This window comes from Pneumocystis murina (assembly GCF_000349005.2).
Source record: "Pneumocystis murina B123 chromosome Unknown supercont1.5, whole genome shotgun sequence".
Classification (NCBI taxonomy): domain Eukaryota; kingdom Fungi; phylum Ascomycota; class Pneumocystomycetes; order Pneumocystales; family Pneumocystaceae; genus Pneumocystis; species Pneumocystis murina.
The window spans coordinates 121,703-147,950 of NW_017802363.1; the positions used below are offsets into that span (position 1 = coordinate 121,703).

At 25.1% G+C, this 26,248-nt stretch overlaps 8 protein-coding genes across 8 annotated transcripts; 4 read left to right on the plus strand and 4 right to left on the minus strand.

The window, feature by feature from the left end:
* Positions 1–442: 442 nt before the first annotated feature.
* On the minus strand, positions 443–4,060 carry PNEG_00065 (hypothetical protein; the record flags this gene model as incomplete). Its single annotated transcript, XM_007873730.1, has 11 exons — positions 3,735–4,060; positions 3,458–3,688; positions 2,853–3,409; positions 2,578–2,806; positions 2,445–2,532; positions 2,273–2,398; positions 2,005–2,229; positions 1,787–1,961; positions 1,445–1,745; positions 1,180–1,401; positions 443–1,136 (listed from the first exon to the last, which is right to left on the minus strand). The coding sequence occupies exons 1-11, from the start codon at positions 4,019–4,021 to the stop codon at positions 443–445; spliced, it is 3,135 nt and encodes a 1,044-aa protein (XP_007871921.1). The 5' UTR covers positions 4,022–4,060.
* Positions 4,061–4,084: 24 nt separating this feature from the next.
* PNEG_00066 (hypothetical protein) lies at positions 4,085–5,260 on the plus strand (the record flags this gene model as incomplete). Its single annotated transcript, XM_007873731.1, has 7 exons — positions 4,085–4,134; positions 4,181–4,618; positions 4,663–4,716; positions 4,761–4,935; positions 4,978–4,996; positions 5,040–5,111; positions 5,155–5,260. Exons 1-7 carry the CDS (start codon positions 4,132–4,134, stop codon positions 5,258–5,260), a joined length of 867 nt encoding a protein of 288 aa, XP_007871922.1. The 5' UTR covers positions 4,085–4,131.
* A 420-nt stretch (positions 5,261–5,680) lies between these two features.
* Positions 5,681–8,748, plus strand: PNEG_00067 (hypothetical protein; the record flags this gene model as incomplete). Its single annotated transcript, XM_007873732.1, has 10 exons — positions 5,681–6,279; positions 6,325–6,875; positions 6,929–7,196; positions 7,241–7,292; positions 7,334–7,568; positions 7,608–7,830; positions 7,875–8,084; positions 8,130–8,275; positions 8,317–8,614; positions 8,660–8,748. The coding sequence occupies exons 1-10, from the start codon at positions 5,718–5,720 to the stop codon at positions 8,746–8,748; spliced, it is 2,634 nt and encodes an 877-aa protein (XP_007871923.1). The 5' UTR covers positions 5,681–5,717.
* Positions 8,749–8,977: 229 nt separating this feature from the next.
* On the plus strand, positions 8,978–14,423 carry PNEG_00068 (hypothetical protein; the record flags this gene model as incomplete). Its single annotated transcript, XM_007873733.1, has 11 exons — positions 8,978–9,024; positions 9,071–9,629; positions 9,672–9,806; positions 9,852–9,954; positions 10,000–10,193; positions 10,239–11,243; positions 11,284–11,759; positions 11,802–12,235; positions 12,279–12,826; positions 12,877–14,018; positions 14,063–14,423. The coding sequence occupies 11 exons, from the start codon at positions 8,978–8,980 to the stop codon at positions 14,205–14,207; spliced, it is 4,788 nt and encodes a 1,595-aa protein (XP_007871924.1). The 3' UTR covers positions 14,208–14,423.
* On the minus strand, positions 14,269–19,291 carry PNEG_00069 (hypothetical protein; the record flags this gene model as incomplete). The annotated part of the gene is made up of 17 exons (XM_007873734.1): positions 14,269–14,922; positions 14,967–15,103; positions 15,154–15,555; positions 15,601–15,794; positions 15,838–16,023; positions 16,072–16,181; positions 16,223–16,560; positions 16,605–16,768; positions 16,810–17,042; positions 17,081–17,537; positions 17,580–17,749; positions 17,802–17,905; positions 17,948–18,256; positions 18,306–18,558; positions 18,600–18,993; positions 19,042–19,226; positions 19,283–19,291. The coding sequence occupies 17 exons, from the start codon at positions 19,289–19,291 to the stop codon at positions 14,269–14,271; spliced, it is 4,299 nt and encodes a 1,432-aa protein (XP_007871925.1).
* Positions 19,292–19,434: 143 nt separating this feature from the next.
* Positions 19,435–20,770, minus strand: PNEG_00070 (hypothetical protein; the record flags this gene model as incomplete). Its single annotated transcript, XM_007873735.1, has 3 exons — positions 19,435–20,182; positions 20,229–20,535; positions 20,577–20,770. 3 exons carry the CDS (start codon positions 20,768–20,770, stop codon positions 19,517–19,519), a joined length of 1,167 nt encoding a protein of 388 aa, XP_007871926.1. The 3' UTR covers positions 19,435–19,516.
* A 153-nt stretch (positions 20,771–20,923) lies between these two features.
* On the minus strand, positions 20,924–22,332 carry PNEG_00071 (hypothetical protein; the record flags this gene model as incomplete). The annotated part of the gene is made up of 4 exons (XM_007873736.1): positions 22,286–22,332; positions 21,749–21,881; positions 21,106–21,707; positions 20,924–21,061 (listed from the first exon to the last, which is right to left on the minus strand). The coding sequence occupies exons 1-4, from the start codon at positions 22,286–22,288 to the stop codon at positions 20,924–20,926; spliced, it is 876 nt and encodes a 291-aa protein (XP_007871927.1). The 5' UTR covers positions 22,289–22,332.
* A 444-nt stretch (positions 22,333–22,776) lies between these two features.
* PNEG_00072 (hypothetical protein) lies at positions 22,777–26,199 on the plus strand (the record flags this gene model as incomplete). Its single annotated transcript, XM_007873738.1, has 8 exons — positions 22,777–23,215; positions 23,262–23,325; positions 23,367–24,377; positions 24,422–25,211; positions 25,265–25,416; positions 25,458–25,612; positions 25,656–25,889; positions 25,934–26,199. 8 exons carry the CDS (start codon positions 22,777–22,779, stop codon positions 26,137–26,139), a joined length of 3,051 nt encoding a protein of 1,016 aa, XP_007871929.1. The 3' UTR covers positions 26,140–26,199.
* Between the last annotated feature and the right edge of the window lie 49 nt (positions 26,200–26,248).

Here is a 26,248-nt window from a genome sequence, read left to right on the forward strand (position 1 = left end):
AAAATATATCTAATAAAATAATCTAATATTTCTTAGAATAGATAAATCCTATACGTAAATCACATTCCCTAAAGAAATATTTGTAATAATTATTTTGCAAGATATAATTGCAAAAATTAAGATATAAAAAATATAAATCAAATAAAAGTTTCAGAAAAAGATCTACTAAGTATAACACAAACAACAAAAGAATAAACAATTAAAACATAATAAACAGATAAAAGGTCATTCGCTGGTCATGTCTCTCTGAAATTTTAATATTATGATCGAGATTTCAACATCATTATATAATTGACCATAGTTTTAAAAAGATAGAATATCTAATGATTCTAAGGACCTTATTATATAAAATTCGTAGAAATATATGATTTACGTCTTTTACACAGAATAAAACTGAGATTTAAATGTTTATTAATTTTATAAAGTTAGTAAGAAATAATGTTTAAGAACCTATTTGAACCGTATATTCTGTAGTTAAACTTCTAGTATCATCATCATTTCCTCTAGAAATAGATGTTCCAGAAATAGGATAAGATTCCCTATGAGTTTTATAATCATCTAGATCATTATATGGCATGTTAGAATCTAAATCCTGCCCTAATGTTAATCTCTGACCAATAATCCGGTCAGCTTGTGAGTGAGTAGCAACCTTATGGTTTGCTTTATCGTATACAGATAAACTAGGCCAATTGTCCAAACCTGACAAAAAACTTCCACCAGAAAAGACATTTGAATAATTAGTATTAAATCCAGAAACATTTTGGGAAGTATAAGAATCAATATGTGTTGGAATATTTCCGATTATTGATGAATTATTAGGTATTAATTCAGAAGCAGGTGCTCGAGATGATTTATATGATGGACGATTAAGCGCCATTGTATGTCTCTGGGCTCCACGATATTCGGCTTTTGGCTTAGGAAAATGAATCATAGAGACCTGTAGATTATTTAATGGTCCCTCGACAAGGCAATTTTTTTCTTTGTAATGAACTAATAAATAATGCCATAATGGATGTTTGCACAACACTTTAGGATTACCCAATATAACTATACCATACTTTGCTCTAGTAAGAGCAACATTAAGTCTTCTTGGATCACTTAAAAAACCAATTCCTTGGTGCTCATTAGAACGAACACTAAAATTATTTAATAAATAAACGACCAATATATCAAACTTACCAAGAAACAATAATATAATCTTTTTCTCTTCCTTGGAATGCATCAACACTCGCCACTTCAATCTCTTTATATAGATCCTTTCGCAGAGAACCACTTTGCTGCATTGATGATACAATATATGATCTTTGCCCCTCATATGGCGTAATAATACCAATTTGTGAAAACTTTACACCAGCTTTAAAAAATTTTACTATAATTTTCTCACAGTTTGAAGCTTCCGTTCTAATAGATACATAAATAATAATTATAAAAAGAAATAGAAAACCTATTAAGATAAGAAGTTCCACTAGATGAGATCTCTTCCTGGCCAAGACTTATATGAAACATCATAGGCGTATCATTTACAGGCCATGGAAAATCTACATTTTTACGAAGTCTTTCATTTTTACTAACACCATTTTGCAAAGTTCCTTCATAAAACATATTACTTGGAAATTCACTTAAACAAGGATGCATTCTATATTGAACAGTAAGTCTGATTGGAGAAATTCCTAGAATAACTAATCTTTCAAAAAGCGATTGTTGAAGACCTGCTTTTGCAGCTTTTTTATTCATAATTACAGGACCTTATATATTTTAAAAAATAAATATTAAAAAAAATACTAACCAAGCTGTTGATGATCGCCTACAAGAACGACCTGCTTACAGCCCATAACCAAAGGAATCATGCACTCTGGCTCGGTTGCTTGTGTTGCTTCATCAATTAATACTGTACGAAATTTAAATCTAGATAAACGAGGATCACCACAACCAACACAAGTAGCACAAATAACATCCGCATTCTAGTTCATTAAAGATAATTGTTATTATAGAATAATACTCTACCGATAAAATCTCCTTTTCACAGGCTTTTACTAAAGCTTTATACTTTTTTTCGTCTTGACTACTTAATTCTCCAAGTTCATCTCTCAATTGAATCAATTTCTGCAATTCAGTGTTTGTATCATTATTCCGAACTTGTTCATGTAAAGTTAAAAAAGCAACAGGAGACTCTAAATCCTCTCTAGATTTTGCAGAAACTCTTACTACTTTAAGACCAGTTTGATGTATCTAAGGCAATAAATATAATATTTCTTGATAATAAATAATAAACCTTTTTACAAAGCTGATCTACTGCCACATTTGACGGAGCGCATACTAAGACTTGACCTGGATTCATCTTTGCAAGATGATAAACTATAGTAGCAGATGTAACTGTTTTACCAGTACCTGGAGGTCCCTAAAAATTATCATAAATAATTATAATTATATTGTATTGTAATTACCTGAATAAGAGACAAAGGCTTTTGAAGAACACTTCGTACAGCGTGAACTTGACTTACATTAAGTTCTGGAAGTCCAGGACTCGAAAACCTTATGAAAATTAAAAACATATTTTGAATATTATTAATAACATACCGTTTAGGCATTTGTGTCTTCAATACCAATGGTGCAATATCATGCCCTAAGAGCTTATGATATATATATCCACTGACACTAGTTTCATTGATTGCAAGTTGTTTTAATGCCATTTGCATCCTGTCAAAACTAGTACTTTTCCAAACATAATCAATAGAAAAATTGTGTGTACAATCTGTTTGAATTTTATCACTTTTTTTAAGTTCAAGACCAACTTCATCTGAAATATCTAAAATACAATTAAAACTTTATCGTCACAAAATTTAAATATCAACTATTAGGTATTTTAATAACATAACCAATGCTTTCCCAATGATTCCTCAATTCTCCAAGATATCTTAAACGCATTTCATCCCCAACTGCAACTTTTAAATCACCTGCTTCTAAGACTTTGATCTTAAAATATGCTAGATATTTTTGATTTAATCCTATGTCCCAACGTACAACTATTCCATCCTGTGTCTGTGATTCTTTAACCTTCCTATCATAATCTGCTTCTATTTTTACAAGAGGACCAAAAATATTTTGATATTGATATGCATCTTCATATTTCAAAAGTACTGGAACTGGTTCGTCATCAATTCCGGGCTTTTCAAGATCCTGAAGTGTTGCTTTAGAATTTTCTTTCCATAAATCCTCCAATTTATTGATTTGATATGAACTTATCTGTCTTGCGCGCAATACTTCGTGTTCTGTAGGGATTGATACTAGCCATGGAAGAAAACTACGATCATCGATAAGAGGTTGCCATTGTGATGTATCCCAATTCATATCTTTAGAACTTTGCGTTGAAGCACAAGGTTGACGACAAAGTAGAACAACAACTGTATCGCTAATAAAAAAAATAAACTGTTATTTCTTTTTTTTAATAAATATATACCTTTTAGCTGGAATAAATCCCAAAAGAAATACATTTTTAATTCCACAATTATAACATTCTAAAACCGTCTCTCCCAAAGGACTATTATGATGAAGCATAACATCTTTATGGCGAGCACGAACTAAATGTTTAACAATATGACTACTACTTGTATTTCCTCGAGAATTACAAAACCATTTACCACACGTTAAACACTTTAAAACAGAACTTGGCGTATAAATCCCACAATAGCTAAAAATATAAATATAAACACTTATATCTCCTCTATCTTTACTACCTGCATGCCCAGTCTGGTAGATCTTCTTTAAGTTCAATATCTTTTGGTTCCTCATATGTATCTTGTATATCAAGATGATTATCTTCTAAATTCAGATTCTTCAAAGACATAATATCTGACCTATTTTCATCGTAATTATCCTCATAGTCATCATCTGACTCCCCCCTATCCTCATAATCCTGTGCTTGTGTTGATTCTGTTAATGTTTGTGATTGGATTGATATCGTATCTTCAATATCTGAACTGCTATAAAAGTGAGAATCAAGGTGGCTGAAATCATCATTCATAATTTGTTTGGATGAAATAATAAGCCTTTCTTAATATTTTATCCTCTTTTTAACTCTTTTATTAGAAAATCCTTAAAAATGAATTTTTCGAAGGTTAATAATTTAAAAAAATGGTAAAAAAACTTTAAAATCTTAAAAATTATCTAACTTTTTTTAAAGCTACGTCGAATAATAAGACAAAGACGTCAATATTTATATCAACGTCTTCAGCACCAAAATGAAGCACAATTACGTGAAAAAAGAAAGTTATTAAAAGAGTCATTAGAAAAAGATAAGCTTCTTCCTTCCCATATACGAGATGATATACAACTTAGAAAGGATTATAAGTTTGATGAGGGGATGGTTATGGAAGATGTAGATGATATTGATGATGAATATGGAAATTTAGGAGAACGAGAGCCAAATGTTTTAATTACAACGTCTCGGAAGCCAAGTACTCGTCTTTTACAATTTACTAAGGAAATGAAATTATTAATTCCGAATTCTAGAAGAATGAATAGAGGGAATTCCGTTATTGAAGATATCGTTTCAACATGTCGGTCGAATGACGTTACAGATTTAATTATCTTACATGAAACACGAGGAATGCCGGATTGTGTAAGTTATTATATATATTTAATATATTCTTTTTTTATTAGTAGCTTATTATAAGCCATTTTCCTTATGGACCTACAGCATCGTTTACACTTCATAATGTATAACAAAAAAATTATTTTTTTAAAAAGATAAATTATTTTAGGTAGTTCTTAGGCATGATATACCTAATATAGGGAATGTTTCTGAAAGCTATCCGAGATTAATTATGTTAAATTTGACATCAAAACTGGGATTACGTGTAGAAAAAATTTTAAAGGCACTTTTTCCTCCAAATCCAAAAGAAAATAGTTCTCGTGTTATAACATTTGCAAATCAAAGTAAGATATTTTTTTTTGTATATTATTACTGATTTAATAAAGGAGATTATATAAGTTTAAGGTTGAACGTTTTGATTTAGTCAATAAATTATTAATTATATTAGACATCATGTTTATTTAAGAATAGATACAAAAAATATAGAACTTGTTGAAGTAGGACCTCGCTTTGAAATGCGGTAAGGTTTTATCAAAATTAATTTGAGATTTATTTTTTATTAGTTTGTATGAAATTAAATTGGGTACAGTAGAATCATCAACTGCTGACATAGAATGGAGTTTAAAACCTTATCAAAGACATAAATCTTTTGTTCTTTCTGAAACTTAATATTCATAAAATATAATTAAACTTTAAGAAATAAATATTTTGAAATTTATAGAAGTCTTTCTGCATATAGGGTTAATATGTATTCAAAGTTTTATTTATTGACAATTTATTTACGAGTCGAGTGCTTTTTTGATATTTGTCTTTTTAGAAAATGGTCATACGAATAGGCTCTTTAAGTAAAATATTACCATTAATACAAAATATAATGCTTGTTTTATTTATTTTTTTAATAATTTAAATGATTTATTTATTTATATTATTTTTATTAAAACCGATTTATTTTAAAAATTTTTATATTAAGAGTGAATTTTTGATAACATTTAAAAATTATGATTTTGTTACTTTTTAAGAAAAAAAAGACAGAAGATACTAATATTTTTAGTACCTCTAATATGGATTTAAAGATATCTAAATTAGTTTTTAAAAGGATCAATGAATTTTAAAAAAATTTCTTAAGATGTTAGATAAAAATTATTTATTTTATAAAGAAATAGAAGAGAATAAGGGAAAAAACCTACTCACTGCATTATCGAAATTAAGAAGCTTTGATATGTATGATCAAAATGGTAGAACTTTAGACTATAGACTTTTTAAAAAATCTAAATTTATTTTTTTTGATTGTGATGAAAAACAATCCAATTATAATACACTATTGATGCAGTCATTGACATTAGATTGTGGGTTTTTTGAAGAGTCGAAGTGTATAAAAGAGAATCTTGGCTTTTATAATTTTATTGTAGTACTATTTCAATCTTTATTTTTACAAAAAAAATTAAAAAATTATTTATCAGAAAATTTACTTTCAGATTCTTTTACAGGACCGATTGTTTCTAGAGCAAGGTTTTTATATACTATGAATCTTTCGACAGAATTATTGGATTTAATGTTTTTTTCCTTAAAGTATAAAGAACAAGGTACAATAATGTTCAAAGTAACAAGAAAAAAGAAACGGAAAATTATATTTTCTTTAAATTGTGAAAGCGGTTTAATTACATTTGATGGGAAATCATGTAAAACATGTAAGATATTTATTGTAATAATTCTAATCAAATAATTGATATTAGTTTCTGTTGATGATATTCAAGATATTCGTATTGGATTAGATTCTCGTAATTATAGGGAACAATTGAAAGTAGAAATGGACTATGAAGATAGGTGGTTTAGCATTATTTATCTTACTGATCATAAATTAAAAATACTACATTTAATAGCACCAACACATGAGCTTCGACAACAATGGCTAATTCTTTTGAAAAAAATCCAACTATATAGGATAGAAATAATGGGAAAGCTTGGACTTATGGGGAAAAAGTCTGATAATTGGTTAGAGAAACATTGGGAATTAATTCAAAAAAATCATTCTTTTCATTTCTATGATATTGAGAAATTATGTAAAAAGCTTCATGTAAATGCATCAAAGAAATATTTAAGGAACTTATTTAGTAAAGTTGATATACTTTTAACTGGAAAACTAGATTTTACACAGTTTCAAAAATTTGTTAAATTATTAAAAGAACGTCAGGAAATTAATGATATTTTTAGAACTTACACTAGATCTCATAGACATTTTTTGAATTTTGAAGAATTCCAATCTTTTTTGATAAATGAACAGGGGGTAACATAGAAAAAAATTAAAAAATAAAATAATTATATACTGATATTTTAAAGTTGGATAATGATCCAAATAATAAAGAGATTTTCAAAGAATATTCAGATAAACATAATAATCTTATGTCTGTTGATGATTTTGCAGAATTTTTATTTTCAGATAAAAATCCATTAATAATCAATTCTAATATTGATATGTCTCGTCCTCTGAATGAATATTATATTTCTTCAAGTCATAATACATATTTACTAGGCAAGCAGTTTGGAGGAGAAAGTAGTATAGAAGCGTATATTAAGGTACTGCAGAAGGGTTGTAGATGTATAGAGAGTATAAAAAATTCTGTTTTTTTCTATATTTTAATTTTCTAATAGTTGATTGTTGGGATGGTCCCGATGGTCCACTTGTATATCATGGTCGTTGTTTGTATGATTTTTCTTTTTTTATTATAAGCTAATCAATACTAGTACAACTAAAATATTGTTTTATGATGTTATTTCTACAATTTCAAAATATGCCTTTATTGTCTCTCCTTATCCCCTAATTCTTTCTCTTGAAGTTCATTGTTCATTTTCTCAGCAATCTTTAATGGTTTCAATATTAAAAGAATTACTTGGAGAAATGTTGATTACTTCTCCAACAAATAAAAATAGTCAAGTATTACCATCACCAATGGAGTTGAAATATAAAATCCTTTTAAAGGTTAAATAAAATTTAATTTATATTTATCTAATTTCTAAGGTTAAACAAAATCCTGAAAATAACTTGAATATTTTTGGATTAGATACATCAAGTAGCACTACTACGGATACTACTTGTTCATCTGATATTGATATGGACAATATAAATACGGAGAAATGTAAAACAAAATCTCATAAAAAAAATTCAGGAAAAATTATAGATTCTCTTTTAAATCTTTCAGTTTATATTAAAGGTATTAAGTTTCGTAATTTTTCTCTTCCAGGTAATATAATATTATCTTTAATTTTAGATAATTTATGTTTGAAGAGTCTAAAACAATAACACATATATTTTCTCTTTCTGAAAAAAGCTTTAGTAATCTTATTAAAACTTCTAGATTCCAATTGGAAAAACATAATGTTAAATATTTGATGAGATTATATCCTAATTTTACACGAATTAATTCTACAAATTTTGAACCTCAACAATATTGGCAAAAAGGTGTACAAATGGTTGCTTTAAATTGGCAAACTAATGGTAGTATTTGCTTATATTTACTATTTATTTAACTTTTATGCTTAGATCTTGGAATACAAATAAATGATGCTATGTTTTCTGGCAATGACAAATATGGATATATATTAAAACCATCATATTTGCGTATGACAGATGTAAAGCATAATGAATTTAGTATATTTGGTTTAAAGAAAATACTATTAGACATAAAGGTTTTTTTTAAATGTTTATATATTTAGTAATTTATTTATAGATAATATCAGCACAACAACTTCCTAGAACTAAAGATTTTAGAGAAGACATTTCTTTAAATCCTTTTGTCGAAATAAAACTCATAATGTTAAATAATGAACATAAATCTTGGAAAACATCTACAATTTATGATAATGGATATAAACCTATTTGGAATGAGACTTTTACAGTTATGATAGATAGATTTCAATATGATTTTATTTTTATACAATTTAATGTTTATAATAATAATTCATCTTATTCTTTGGATAATATATTAATAGCTACATATTGTTTAAGGTTAAGTTCTTCACTTCAAGGTAATATTTTTTATTCTATCTATTTAATTTTTGACTAATTATTAGGTTATAAACATATTCCTTTAAATGATCAATATGGAGAAAAATATTTATTTTCTACTCTTTTTATAAATCTTAAATGTAAAACATTATAGACATATTATAATCAATATTTATAATCTTTCAAAATTCAATTTTATATTTTCATCATATATTTATAATTTTAATTTACATCTTAAAAATATAACATCTTTATCTTTTTTCACAAAATAAATTCTTGTAATTAGTTCTTGGCTTTATTTGAAAAATAATTTGAGATTTAATTTTAAAATTTTTAACATTAAATTTTTAAAATTCATAGGCCGTTTACAAAAGAATTTTGAAATGAGTTCTTTTGATAATCATGATTGTAATATAGATGGATTTTTAATGTAAGATAATACAGTTTTATCTTACAATTAACTTATTTGAATTAAGAACTTTTAAATCATTTATTGATCTTGTTGAAGATTCTTTAATTTCTTTACCAGTTGAAATTTTAAAAGAAACATTTATAAAAAGGATAAATAATATCAATAAATATCTTAATGATAAGAAATATGTTTCAAAAGAATCAGAATATAATTTATTGGAAGATTTTTTGGATGTTTATGGAGAATTTACATCATTAATTAAAAATCATGAAAAAGTTGGTCATTATGCAAAAATTTTAAATATTAGTACATCTAATTGCTCAAAAATCATTTTTATAGCTCAGAAATTGTTTTTTATTTCTATTCAGGAGATTAATTTAGAATATATAATAAATACTTATATGTCTGAAAAACGGTATATGATTAGATTTATAATGAATATATTTCGTCTTAGCTCGGACGAAAAACATCCTTACTATGAGATTTTTAATATTCTTGTTTTGGAATTTCAAAAAGATGAAAATTTTATGCGTAATCTTATAGAAATGATAGAAACTATTCAAAAATATACACCTCCTTCATATTCTTTAGATGAATTTAATTTAACATCTTGGTTAAGAAATGTATAATATTGATATATATATATATATATTTACAGTTTTTAGGTGCTAAAAAAGCAATTCGAATTACTTAAACTCGTTTTTATTTCAATTTATTATAAAATGCCTTGTACTTTAGAAATGGCAGTTAGTTGGTTTAAACTAATGAAAGAATTTCATTATTTGTTAAACAAAAGAAAAGTATATTAATATTATCTTAACATGATTTTAATTTAATGAGACAAGATATATAGTATTAATAATGAAGTCAACTTATTACAACGAATTGTTTCTCTATCTCTTATTATTTCAATAGAAATAATAAGACCAAGCCGTAATTTAAATTTTTGTAAAGTATTTTTTTTTTATCTTAACTTTTTAATTTGATTTTTAGTAAATGAAAATCTCCATGATAATACCTTTTATAGTTCACCTGATGCATTTTTAGAAGTTCATAATATGATCGTAAAATTAGTAGAAGATCCAGTTTGGTCACCTGTAATTATAGCTTGGGGTATAATTTTGCATGAACTTTTTATTGATATTACAGAAAGACAAGATTTTTCTAAAGAATATCACTCAATTCAAGTTAAAATAATCGATTTGGTTTTAAATTTTATTAAGTTTTTATAGGATCAGATTTTTCCTAATAATTCATTTGAATCATCTAAATATCTTATTGAAATATCTTTAAAGTATAATGTTCTTAGCATGATTGGAAATATGATTTCATCTTTTTCTCCTGATGAAGATCTTTGTATTGATACCTATAGAATGGTTTTAAGAGAGCTCTTTCGAAAAATATTAAATTATGTTAAGTTTTCTGACAGTGTAGTAAATTGTTTTATAAAAATTCATGAAAATATCTCTTCAGATTCCAATTTGGCATATTTATTTTGGTCTGATGATATTATTGTACGTTTACTTCATTCTGCAAGAACGAGGTTTCCGTATGACTTTTTCTCTATGATTCGTATTTGTAGATCTGTTTCTTCTGATTCTAAGTCAACATATGATTTCTTAAAGAATATACCTACATTTACTCAAATAACTCCTGTTGGGTTTAAGGGCTATGATATATTAGAGGAGGATTTTAATGGAACTCTTGTTAAATTAATTGATGATTTAAAAATTTTTTCTGCAAAAATATCTGATAATTCTAATGACATAATAATCCCTAAATATAGCTTGGGAAGAATTATATCTTACGATATTTCACCTCCAGTTATTATGTGGGATTATTGCTATTCTTCATGGGAATTTCTTGGAAAAATATTAGAAATAAGTTTAACTGATAGATTGTTTATAAAAAATGAAAAAATTATTATTGAAATTATTTTAATCATGACAAACATTTTGAAATCTAATGATGATTTAGGCAAACAACTTATTACAGATATATCATCAGATTTAATGGATCAAAGCGATATTATTGGAATAGTAAGGGAAATATGCTCTCTATCACTTCAGCTTAACGAAGCGCCTGAATTCGTGCGTCTTAATTTAATAAGTGCATCTATTGATTTTTTTTCAGAAGTTATAAGATCATCTTCTAAAAATTGGTCACATATTTTTAAATTAAATTTACTAGATAAAAATGAAAATTCTGGCCTTCTTTATAATATTTTTTCTTCTGAAGTATTTTTTTCATAAATATTTTTTTTTCTTACAAAATTAGATTGTTCTTGCTAATTATTCAATTCAAATATCCTTTTTAAAACTTTTAAGAGTGTTATTAGAAAACTATATTTCAATTACTGACTGCCAACATAATTTCCAAGCTTTTCAAGCAGATTATATAACAAGAGCTTTTAAATATACTTATGAATTATTCGAGAGCTTCATTGAATGGAGGTATACTTATTTATCTCAAAAATATGATATAGGACTTATTATAACATCCTTGTTTTTAAGAATTCTTGAGTTTACATACGATTTAGATTATCGTTATCAAAATTCTCCTATCATGAATTCAATAAAACCTTTAGCTCAGTTTATATTAGATAAATTTCTATCTCAAAATTCAGATTCTAGGTGTTTACATACATTATGGAAAGTTTTTAAAGATAAACATATTACAAATGCCTATAATCAATGGGTGAAGAAAACCATCAACTTCATAGATTGTCTCATTAGAATTCGTAATTGGATGAAGTATTTCCTTTTTTTTATTTTTTTATCTAATTTTAAAACTAGATCTCCTTTATCTGCATTAGAAAAACAGTTATTTCAAAGACTTCCATCAATATTAAGTTTTATGCAGTTTTCCAAGCAATATTATATTCCTATATTGCAATTGATTACAAATATGATATCATCATCATCCCAAAGACTGCCTTCTTTGTTAGCATATCTTTCGAATTATACTAGTATTTTTATAGAAAATCTTAAATATATTATTTCTAATCCAATAATTGATCAAAACATTAAAACTCATGTTTGGAAATTTTCTAGTGCTGTCATGAAATTTCAACAAGGATTAGCTATTCTTCTTTTAACAGGGAATAGTTCTTTTCAACAAAATGCACAATCTAAACAGGAAAACTCTAATTCTTCTTTATTTAAATTAGCAATTTTGGAATTATATAAAATAAACGACGTTTATTCTATATTAAATTCAGAATATTTGGGTAGATATTTTTTTCATATTTTCTGAAAAATTAAAGGAAATAGCTTCATTTCTTGAATTTATTGCAAATGCTCAAAATTGTTGGGTTTCTGTTGTTCCATTAAAATTCAAAGATGACAAGTTTTGGTCGAAAATTTTAACTTTAATAGATTGGATTAGTACTTTAAAATCAAATTTTTCGACAAATTTGTCTTCTATATGTTATCAAATCGCTGGTATTGCTTTTTCAGTACAGATTTGTACTGCAGAAATATACTTACAATCCCAAACTCAATCAACTATATTAAAATCTGGTTTTGAAAAATCTTTATTAAATAAACTTGATTCTTATTCAAAATTCGTTTTAAATATAAGTGGATATCGTGTATCACTTCATTCTAATTTGAAAAAGAATTTTGAGAAAACGTATTCTGATAAATCTTTATTTTGTTTTAGAAATAGTGGAATTATTAAATCGCCGTCATATGGTGATGAATATTTCTATAATTTACATATAACAAATATTATTTTAGGAAACAACAAAGTATCATTAGCATATTTAAATGAAATGAAAGAAGCAAATTTAAACTTATCACTTTTAGATGCTCAAGTGGTATAAAAACTGCTATTTATCTGATAAAGTCTAATAATATTCTTCTATAGACACTTTTAAGAGCGTGGATTTTTCTTTGCTCATCTATTTTTCATCCTAAGTCTTTAGAAATAGAAAATCTTAAAACTTATGTGAATATTATTATTACTGCATTAAAAGCTAATTCAAAAGAAAATATTGATCTTTCAATTATGATGCCTATTGCACATGAAAGAGCAGAATTATCATTATTTCTTACGATGCATCTTCAGGCAATTAAATCTAAATTTCATTTAGGAAGTTATTTCTCTACTATTTTATTATATGCATGGGAAGCAATAAGCTCTTCAGAAGCAAATTTTTTACTTTCAATTGGCACTAAAAATTCACAATATACGCGTACATTATTAAGAATAATATATATATGTTTACATGGGATTAATTCATCTGAAGATAACGTTGAAAATCATACAATGTTTCCTATTTTAATAGGTTTATCTGATCTTGTTTTGGCACGTGGTGCTTCTAAATTATTTTCAAAAGCTTTAGAAACACAAAATTCCGTTTTTCCTTCAGATATTATGTTATTTGCTGCTATTGCAGAAGAAATTTTTGATATTCAAGGAATTGAAGCATTGTATGATACTATAACTACTTCAATGTTTCAGCATGATAATTTTCATTCAATTATAACTTTTTTTTCTAATATTGATACTATCAAAGAAAATCAAGATAACTATCTTTTTGCTGAAGCAAGTCTCTTATTTTTATATACACTTTCATCAATTCCATCACTATCAGAACAACTCGTTGTGTATGGATTATTAAACATACTTGTTGATGCATCTATTTGTCATGAAGTTCAAGAAAAAGTTATAAATATACAGAATTCTAATACGGGGTCTATTTCTTTAAGTTTATATCAATTATGGGTTCGTGGTATTTTGCCTATTGTTGTTAATTTACTTCGTCATCTTGGAAATCGAATTTTTGTTGAAATATGTGGTTTTTTGAAAATTTATGATGTACAGATACAAACGGCTTTTGAAAATTGGAATAGGCCTACTGTTATTACTAGTTTAGTTATTGAAGAAACTTTTTTATTAGTTATGATATTCGATATCTTACACATGGAAGGGAATAATAATAATGATTATTTATTTAACAAAACAGAGTTATTAGATTCAATTACATATTTACTTTCACATCCAAAGTATATATTATTGTTTCATTTTTTATGATTATTAATAGTTATAGATACTTGGCTACTTTGATTATTCCTGTAACAGAAATGGATCATTTAATGGCAGCAAAGCTTTCAGATGATAATGAAACAGTTCCCTCCACAAAATTTATTAATTATATATCAGAAAAACTAGAAGGATTACGCAATGTTTTATAGGAACATTAGTCAACATTTTAAATATTCATATTAAAAATATTTTTTTATATTAAAGCGTACACTATGTTTCATCCCATTTATCATATTGTGTATAATTGCTATACAACTTTTTAAAGACAATTTTACCTTGACTATCTAATGCATTATTTATCATTCTGAGTTCATGTGTAGAGAGTAGTTTAAAAATTTCCATTATTGAAGATGTAAGAATAACCTTTATTTCGCTATTTATAGAATAATTCAATAATAATTTGATATATTCAACTATAATCCATAAAAGATATTTTGCAATAGCTTTTTCAGATGTTTTAAATGAATTTAATTTTAATTTTTTAGAACTTTTATTTGAATGAGAAGTTTGAATCCAACATAATAAACTATCTGAATAAATTTTAGCAGTAGAGATAGAGCATGAAGATGTTAAAATCCAATTAGGAATTCTATGGAAAAAGCTATTTTTAGTAATTTTAGTATTAGTATTATCATGTGCAAACAAATATAATAATGATTGGAAACAATTAGTAAGCAGGTGATATCGTCCATTTAGTTTTTTATAATTTTTCTTTAATATTAAAGAAATCATCTTGCAAAATCTCTTACAAATGTCATCAATAGTAATATTAGGAGATAAATTAAGAATTGGACTAGACGAAGATAATGTAATAGTTATTAAAACAAAAAGTTGATCCAAGTTTTGTAGTGAAAAATACTGCGACTAAATTTTTTTAGAAAGAAAAACATTTAATTTCATATACGTACTTTTTTATATAAAAGGATATTAAATAAATTTATAAAATTATATAGTATTTCAAGATCTTTTGCCCTTTTTGCGACTGAAATTAAACAAGAAACAAAAGTTTGAAATAATTCTAAGTATTTTTTTTTTGATTCATCCACTAAAACATTTTAAATAAAATATATATAATATATATTATATTAAAATTACCCTCTTCTATTCTACTTAATAAAATTGCACATAAAATATTCGCTGCCATATTAATATTTTCTACCTTCCATGAACTAAGACATAATACTTTACATATTCTTTCAAAATCCTGGAATTTTAAACTTTGTGATTTTTGCTGGATAAAACAATAAATAGATAATGATTCAAAATTGTAATATGTAGATATTTTCGGGATATCTGTTAAAGATAATTGTATATTTTTGAAGGCAGTTATCAAAACTATAGATGTTTCTAATATATCATCATGACTTCTGATTTTATTACAATGAATTTTTAATAAAGATAAAAGTAAATCTTGAGATTTTTCGTATAAATAAATATTTATATTTTCGTAGTAAAAACAACACGTAGACATAAGAAATATAAGTTGCTTTAAAGAGTCTTAAAAGATTTAATTTAAATTTATTAAAAAAATATTTAACATACCTTTATCATATTCAGAAAAAAAGAAAGAAAGTTTAAAAAAAAGTTGAAAAAGATAAATGGAATTTAATGCTTTTTCTAAATTTGAAGTATTTTTTTGACAAATTTCTAATAATTTTTTCAAACATTTTTCAATAGTTTCAAAATAAAAATGCATTAATTTAGTGATTTCCTCTTTTAAAAATTCTTTTTTATGACTAATATTAGTTAATAAATATAAAACAGTAATAAATTGAATACATTTTATCATTATTTTGAATTTCAAAAAAAAAAATTGAGATTAATTGAATAATTCCAGGTATATAAAATGTATTTTCAGTCTGTTGATATAAAAATGCATGATAATAATCTAACAAATTTATTTCATATTTTTTAATAATTTTAATTAATTTATCAGCAAGAGAATTATCAGAAAATATTTTTTTCCTAATTTACTAAATTATTATTTCAACTAATCAAAAAATATTAATATACCTGATTATTTCCTTAGATATTAAACTAGAAATGGAGATCAATGACTCTTCCTTTACCTTAATATTATCTAAGCTAACACAAAAATATACTAAAGAAAAAATATTATATAACTATAATCATTTAAAAATTTATTTGAATTTTAAGGTCATACCAAAGAATTTAGTGTATTTATTGTCATCATTATTCGATATAATAATTTACGGCTTTCATCTAGTACTATATTCATGGAATATCTTTTGATGAATTGAAAATCTATATAAAACAAAAAATCTAATAATTTTTCCTTTACTGAATCTTTTATGCAGTTTATAGGAATTATTTGTAAATATTTGATTATTTTCCTAAATTTTAGAATATCAAAGTCATCCTTATTGTCCTCAATGAGGTTTTTATGTTTCTTATTAGAATAAGATTTTATACTATCTTGAAATAATATTTGATCAAATTCATAAGAAAAAATATAGTCTGTAAATGCAGATAGGGATGCATCTATAATGAAAATAAAATATAATCTTATTATTCATAATATATACCTCTAAGTAAAGCTAATTCATATATTTCTGCATTGGATAAAAAGATATACCATAAATTTGAAAAAGATAATAACTGACTTATATTAACTTCTAGAGAACTTTCAACACTATATTTAATAAAAATATTCATAAATTTTTTAATTTTATCAAAAGAACATAATTTGCTAATATATGTTAATATTTTTTTATAAATCAAAAAAGATACTTTATTAAATACAACCAATTATTATTTATTGCATAGATATATGCTATACTTATGTTATCTTTATTTATCAGTTGCATTTTTCCGGCTTTCCAAAGAGAATTGATAGATGTAGACCTAAGAAAAAATATTATATCATCTAAAATTGAATCCATCAAAAGTAAACGATTTTCTGTTTTAAAATTTTCTGAATAACCTTGATCAAAATATTGCAAATAAAATAATTGACATTGAATCTAAGTATTTAGAATTTATAAATACATTTTAATCATACCATGTAAAAAAATATCTTAGGTGAGATTCTTTTAAAGTTACTTATAGATCTAATATATTCTAAATTTTTATATGGATCAGTAGAAGATATATATTCATGAGATAACAACATTGTTTTGTAATGGATTCTAAATATTAGATGTATGCCATGATCCTCTAAAAAAGTAGAAATGTTTGAAAAAACCTCAATTATAATAGATTTATATAATTTAACCATGTCTTTCCAGATATCCGAAATTATTTCAGTATCAGTTAATCCATGTAATATGGAAAGTAATGGATAAAAAACAAAAAAAGGACTTTTAATTTGATTTTTTGAAATATCTAAAGAATTTTTCAAGGATAATTCATTTGAATCTACTGATTTTTTCAACACTTCAAAATTATTTTCTTCCAAAATATAATTAATTATTGCTTTTATTTTATTCAATGGAAGAGTATTAGCTGATCCCATTACTCTATGATTTTATTAGACGAGTTTATTTATACTTTCTACTTACATAATTAAAATTTCATCACTGAGTAATATACAGTTATTGATAAGAGAAAAATTCAAAAACTTCATCCAATTGTTTATAAATTCATGCAAGTTCCTTTGCATTTTATAGTTATTTACAAATAATTTTATTAGTTCATAACATATTTCTGAATACTCAGATGTCATATCAATCTTTTATATAAAAAAGTTAAATAATAATTATTAGTTATATTAAATTGATTACCTGGGTTAAATTTGTCCATAATTGTTCATTATATGGTAATATTAGCTCAAAATTAAACTTTAAAAGAGTATATAATAATTTCCAGCCAATCATCATTGTATTATCTTTGAAAAAAATTAAATTAAATTAATAAGTTTAATATATACCTTCTTTAATTAATAAAAATGAGTCTTTGAATATTTCAGAAATTTGTTGTTCCAATATAATATTAGAAACTTTATGAGAAATGCTGTTGTCTTTTGATACTTCCAAAATATTTAAAATAATTGAATATTTAAAAGTTTTTTGTTCTAATGATAATTTAAATACAAATTTTAATATTTCTGATAAAAATATATCATTAAGTTGCATCATTTTTGATGGATTTACATTAATCTTCACTTTTGAATATACTGAATTATAACTAACAGAATTCTGCGCAATTTCTAGAAATTTTGGAAGAGAAGATAAAATATCTATATTTCATATTACCTTCATAATCAAAAAAATTTAAAAATATATTACTAAAATGAGATGTTTTCGGTAAATTATTCAGTAAAGAGTTAAAAAATAATTCTAAACTAGATTCTTTTAGAGCTATATTTCGGGATTTAGAATTTTGTATTTGATCATTTATATAATCAATTAACAACTCTGGAGAAAATAAAGTTTTATAAAGAACAGTAGAAAACAAATCGTTAAGCCATGATGGAGTATCTTTTTTTCCAATAAGGTAACAAGCATGAGGTAAAACCTTAGAAGAAATTGTTTTAGATACCTAATCTATTAATTTAAAAATATATAAATAGAAATATAGACCTTTTTAAAATTCTCAAGACCATAAATAGATTTTTCCCATATTCCAAAAATTTGAGACCCTAAAATAGATATCGTATCATTATAAAGATTCAAGTCTTTAATGCAACAAAAAAAATCTGCTAAAATAGTAGTAGTAGTATCAAATGACCCTTTAATAAAGAAAAAAAGTGTTCCTTCTGACAATATATAATCTATTGTTTTTGTAATTGATGAAATTAATGATAATAATTTTTTTTCTTTAACTTTAGCAGCAAAAGACATTGTTATAGAAAGAAGAGTAGTAAATGAATGTTTCTGAAAATTAAAATATTTAGATTCTGCCAAGAGATCTTTTGATTCTAAAACATTCCTTAAAAATTCCCATAATTCAGAAATAACTTTAAGAGAATTCTTCCTAAAATTATTGAATATTTTATTTATAGAAAGTTTTATGTGAATATACTCATTTGGTATGATTTCTTTAAGTTTATCTAAAACCCAATTTAAAAGAAAATTCTCTTTTTGAGGAAAATATATATTTATATTTCCATTTAAAAGATCATTTGCAGTTTTTAATTTATTTTCTAATGTTTCTGATTTATTTCTTAAAAAACGTGTAACTTCTTGAGTACTTCTAACAGGTATATCCTATAATTAAGTTAAATTTTATATTAATAAAGATGTTTAATAGATTCCAAAGAAACGTTTGTCATTTCTCAATATAACAAACATTTATAGAAAAAGTTAAAATGTTAATTAAAAATTCAAATTTATGATTAAAGTTTTTAATATATTTTAATTAAAATACGCTTTAAAAATTAAATTCTCTATTAAAAATACGTTTTATTTCAAAAATGCTTTAAATAAAAAATTTTGAAGGCTCAATGATTAGTAATATATAATGAAAACATAATATAATTAATAAAAAAAATAATCTATTATGATAAGACCACTTCTCTTCTGAGTCTTCTTCTACGCCAATCCTTATGATTTAAATTAATAGACAAGTTTTCTGTATTATTATCGTCTACTTTCCAAAAACTATTTTTTTCAAACTTGTAACCTTCCGGGGGATGAATACAATTTATAGATCCAGTAATAGAAGAATCATCATATAGAAGTTCTCTTAATCCTTCTTCTGCTGGTGTAGATGTTTTATTAGGTGGTAATGCATAAGGATTTGATGAATAATAAATAAGTTTCTCGTTTTTTTGATCTGTTTTTAATTCAAATTCAAATATTTCCACGAAAATAGTTTTTTTTGGAATTTCTGGTGCTATATAATTATAATCAATCCAATTGTATATATAATCATAATTAAAGAATAAATCTGATTCAAGCTGTAGTCGATTTTTTTTATATTCTTCAATTAAAGCCTTAATAGCTTTTTGAACATCAGTATTTATAGATAAAACTGAAATCCATCCGAACAATAAAAATATTAAACGCAAAGGTATCCAATGAGAAAATAATATAAGAAAAACAGATATAATAATGCAAAAAAGAAAAACAGTTGAGCTTAATTTATCATCATTGAAACTAGTATATTTTAAAAGAAAGCCATAAATTAAGTCATAAAAATGTGTATATTCCGACATAGAATTCTTTTATATTTAATATAATATTGAAGATATTATAATATTCAATCACCTGAATATTTCTTATATTAATAGTAAAATCCTTTGCCTCTGATGGCTTTCCATTTGTATTAGATTTTTTAGAAGTTATAATATCTTTGTTATTTAAAGAAAAAATATCAGAATAAGAATCTGGATAGCGAGCCTCATAAGATGGTAAAAGAAGCCCAAATATAAATATTGTAGAAGGAATCATAAGAATAAGAGATGGATTTATAGATATTAACGTGTAAATACACAAAAATGAGAGAGTTTTATAGGGGTTTTCCCATTGAAATATTGATGCTAATTTATCTCTAGCTTGAAATAGGATTCCAATCCTAAATTATTAATCTATATTAATATTAATTAACGATATTACCTAGAAGATATCTTTTTAAAATTTTGTGTTAAAATATGTAGAGAAAAAGGTGCTACAGATGAATCATCATCATCAAAAGGTATTTGAGAGGAATTAAGATCCCCTTTAGGAGAACTTGAAGCAAGAGACGATGTTATTGCCGATATAAATACATCCTGAACCGTAACTGACTGTTTAAGCTGTTTATCTGCCATTTTGACAGCTCATTTAAATTTTAAAAAATATAAACAATTATATATTTTTAAAATCGTAATATATATATATATATTATAATAAAAAGTATATAAATAAGTTACAATATATATAGCAAAACGCTGATTTTTAAAAAAAAATATAAAAATTATATTTTAACTTCGATTTTCTAGTTTTTCTTGAATTTTTCGACGTTTTTCCTCATTTGAAATTTTCGGTTTCTTAAATACACAGAACTCCTTCTTATAATCTCTTGTCTTTTTTGTAGGAACAAATGTAGGGTCTTCTCGAATCTAATAAAATTAATTAAATATATTAAAATAAAAAATAAGAAAACCCTGCGATGTGCTTCGGCGTACATATCTTCAAGTTGATCGCAGTCAATTCCATCAGAAATTAAACCGGAAAACTGTTTTTTATATCTTTCCTCATCATCTTCCATGAGCATGCTCATATATTCAGAAACATGGCCTCCAAAAATGTATTTTCGAAGGACTTCAGGATCTAATTCTTTAGTTTCGATATCGTATCCAGGAAAACGATTCTGGGAATGAGGGATATTAATTCCTCCATCACTGGCACCTTTTAATGCTGCAAAAACTCTACTTCCTGTTGATGTCCGCTTTAAACCAACATCCAGAAAGACTTTAAAAGGACGAGGACAATCGTCAATAGGTTCTGTTATTGACATTGTTCCATCAGGTTCTACTACACCTTCATATTTATCTGCCAGACCCAGTTTAGTCAAAGCTCTTCTAGCAACTAATAATCCAGTTGCATATGCAGCTGACCAATTTGTTAATCCATGCTTAATACCGTATCTCGGCAATTCATGAGAATAAGCTGCTGCAAAAACAAAATCTCCCTGAACTTTAGCATAAACAATTTGACACATAATATCCTTATTGGTGAATCGTACAACAAGGCGATATTTAGGAGCTATACCTTTTTAAAAAAAATACATAAAAAATATAACTTACTATCATATTTGTTTTTTGCCTGCATAACAAGCCTCTTACGTGCATAATAATCTGTCTTCCCTTCGCGCCGTCTACGATATTTTGTTTGATATCGCTTATAATACGCCTTGTTTTTAACCTGCTTTGTAAAAGTCTAAAACATAAGCCATTATGAAAAATATATATATTAAATAATCATCTCTGTATAATAAAAAAATAAATTATTTTTCTTCCTAATATATAACAATTAGTACTTAAAAAAATATATAAATAATTTAAGAAAATGTCAGATAGGAGCGAAAGACATTTTGATGGTGTAAAGACTCCTCATAAATACAAGTACGTATTTTTGGCCGAACTATGCTTTAGAATACGCATCATTCACTTTTTTTCTTAATTTATCCTTTTCTTACCTTTTTTTTTAAAATTTATATATTACTCTGATAAAATATTAAAAAATTAATCTTTTTTTTCTAAAAAAAAGACAAATCACTTCTAATTAAAAGAGCCTCACTGCTTCTCACAATAATTTTGATGATTATTTCTATCTTTTCTTACCATTTTTTTTAAAAAATAATGACTACTAAAAAACTTGACTGACAAATTTTAATTCTTAGGGTTAAACCCTTGTCAATTATATATAATAAATACTATATTATTGATTGTTTTTAAGAGATTTACTCCTTAAGATTCTTGTATTAAACTATATTCTTTTTTTTGTTTTTTTTTTAAATTTTTAAATGATTATTTTTTATATTATTTTTTTAGTAATTATACAAATTTTTATATCATTTATTTTAAATATTAATCCAAAATAACCTTTTAAATGGTTTTTTATTTAGTTCTTTAATAGATTTTAAATCTTATATTTATTTTACCTGAACTTGTCTTAATGGTGTTATCGTGTTGTTTACCAACGTTAAAAAAATTAATTTGAGGGTTATCAGTTAAAAGAACAAAAAAAAAGATGATAATATCAGTATTTCTGCAAAACTATATGAATTTTATCTTTATTAAGTTTTTTAGGGATTTTTTTGGGGTTAAATTGAATGGATGCTTCAGAAGAATTTTTAGATGTATGGGATTTAGATTATTCCTCTTTATATAAATATGATATGGAAGAAATAAGAGTAGAAAATGATTTAGGGTCTAGTATTTTAAAATCGGATGATAGTTGTGGAGAAACAGAGGATTTGGATTCGGAAAAAGGGAAAAAAGAAGATTCGTCTAAAGATGGAATATTTGAGTTTTCATCAAAAGACAGCAGTTCATGTTCAGATGAGTTTTTGTTTGAGAAATATTTGAATAAGAGTTATGAAAAATCTGATAATGGACATGAAATGGATAATTTGTTAAATTTTGAAGTGGGTAGTTTTTTAGAAATTGAGGGGGTAGAGAAAGATGTAAAATTGGAAGACAAATCAAATTCTAGTTCGTTTTTTTTTTCATCATTCATTGATTATTATTATACGAAAAATGAGAATAAAGGTGATACTTTATGTTATTTAAACGATGTTTCTAAAAGAATCTAAAGATAATATTTTTACAGAAGAAATGGAATTTTTGGATGAATATATCAGAGAATTTGATAAGGAAATGTTTGTATTATGATGTTTTTAATATTTTCTGATGAAAATAGCTTAAAACGCAGTACATCTTCAATTTTGAATGAGACTAACAAGTCTTTTGCTAAAAATAATATTGAACATTCTTTAGAAATTCCTAATAGAAATATTCGAAGCTCTTTAAAAAGTTCATCCAATTCTGATATAGATTTTAAGAAATCAATTAATTCTGAATTTGTTCGACTAACTGAAATGCCCACTTCTTTTTGCCAAATTGTAACGCCATTCAGTGATAAAGCAGATATTTCACATCAGCCAAAAAGTTCTAAAACATCTCTATCTCCAAAATCTCGTAATTTTATTTTTGGGGCTTCTGATCTGGGTTCTAAAACGATATCTCCTACAGAACTTAAATCTATTAAAAATATGTATGGATTATCTTCTTCGAATTTTTTAAGTAATGGTGTTTCATGCTCTTATATAAAAGATCTACCAACAAGGCTATCTGTAATAACTCGAAAAATTACAGTATTAGATAATTCTATTCCCCCTGTACCTCCTATACCTGAAGGTATTTCTAATTATCAATATTCTAACATAGGAATATCAAAAATTGTCGATAAAATATCTGAAAAATCAGAGGATACTCAAAAAGATAATGGCAATAATTTCTATACTTTTTCAAAAAAAAATTTAAATATCGAATCAGGAAAATGCCAAAATGATGTTAAGGTTGTTGATGTTTCTCCATCAAATGCTTGTATTTCGTCAAGTTCTACATCTAGTGAAATTAATTTAATTGCTTCAGAAAATAAAAACGAAGATATCTCTAAAGATTTTTCAAAAACCTTTTCTCCATCGTCTTTTTTACCTAAATTTGGTTTTAGAAAGAATAAAGGCATGAAGAATTTTCGTATTACTTATACAAAAGCTCCTATTTGTTCTGAAAACTTAAAGTTATGCTTTTCTGATGATCATTCTCATTCAAACCATACTAATTCTAATAAAAATACATATAAAGGGCAATCATGTTTATATTCTGATTTTAAGTATGTTGGTTTTTCAAAAAATGTTCAAATTAAAAGGTTATATAATTTTATTTTTTATATCTTTTTTAATTATATATTAGTTTTTTGCCCAAATTAAAGTCTAGTTTTGAATGTTTAGGTGGAAAAAAGTCAAAAATTAATAATTCAAATCCTCTTTCAGAATTAGCTATATCAAGAATATCACCAGGATCTAATTCATTACGTAAAGTACATAAAACCCCTTCTAAAAATAAAGAGAGTATTCCATGTAATGAAAATATTTATTGTTCACCAGGGTTGTGTTCTACTAATAAGTGTTTATATAATAATGAATCAAATAGGGATTTATTGCAATCAGATTTTGATTTTAATCAGTTACATATTGATGATAGTGATATTATAAAGGATGAATTGGATAGATTAAGACTCAAAAGAGAGAAGATTCAGGAAAATAAGGAATCATCAGATTATTTATCTGATGATAAAAGATCTCCGAAATCGGGAGTAGAAAGGAAACTTATGAACTTTGATGACATTAAATTATTTTATCATTTATTAACTTTTTACGAGATGGGAGAAATTAACAATTATATAGGGTCTATCTATTTTATTGGTCGTCCAGGAATAAAGAAAAGAGAATTTTCTACTTCAGGTGATAATGATCTTGGGTATGATGATGCTAGAGGAGATTATATTATTATTATAGGTGATCATATTGCATATCGTTATGAGATTTATAGTATTCTTGGAAAAGGAAGTTTTGGTCAGGTTATTAAGTGTTTTGATTATAAAATAGGGCAAATAGTTGCTATTAAAATTATTCGAAATAAAAAGAGATTTCACTCCCAAGCTTTGATTGAGACGAAAATACTTAGAAGATTATCGGAATGGGTAGACATTAATTGTACAATATATAGTATATATTTATAATTAAAGTATCTTAGGATCCTAATGATGATTATTCTTTTATAAAATATATTGACCATTTTTATTTTCGCGATCATTTGTGTATTGTTATGGAATTGTTGGATATAAATTTGTATGAGTTAATAAGAATAAATGATTTTAAAGGATTTTCTCTCCCATTAATTAGATGGTTTGATATTTTTAGAAAAAAAATTATTCTTATAATTTTAGTTTTACAAAACAATTGCTTCAAAATTTGGTTTTTTTGAAAAAGCATGGTATTATTCATTGTGATTTAAAGCCAGAAAACATTCTATTGTCTCATGGAATTGAGCCTAATATTAAAGTAATAGATTTTGGGAGTAGCTGTTTTGAGAATGAAAAAGGTAATATTTAAGCATGTTCAGAACATAGATTTATTATATTTAGTTTATACATACATACAATCTAGATTTTATAGATCTCCTGAGGTTATTTTAGGTCTAAGTTATGGAATATCAATTGATATTTGGAGTTTGGGTTGTATTTTAGCAGAATTATATACCGGGTATCCTATATTTCCTGGAGAAGATGAACAAGAACAACTTGCATGTATAATGGAAGTTCTTGGTATTCCTGAAAAATATTTAATAGAAAAGAGTTCCCGGAGAATGTTATTTTTTGGTAAATTTGATATGTTGGTTTGAGAGTCTTGTTTATTGATTTAGATTCATCTGGAAATCCTCGTTTTTCTGTTTCTTCTAAAGGAAGACGAAGATTTCCTTCTTCGAAAACACTTTCTCAAATAGTGAAATGCAATCATATATCTTTTCTTGATTTTTTATCTAAATGTTTATTATGGGATCCAGAATATCGTTTAACACCGGAAAAAGCACTTGAACATGAATTTGTAACAAAAATTGGAAACATTTAATACAGTTTGGCAAACCATTTTTTACTTGTTTTTTTGGATGATTTTATCTTGGTTTCTTGGGAATAGGGATCGTAATAAAACGCTGTTATTTCTTGTAAGAATATTGTAA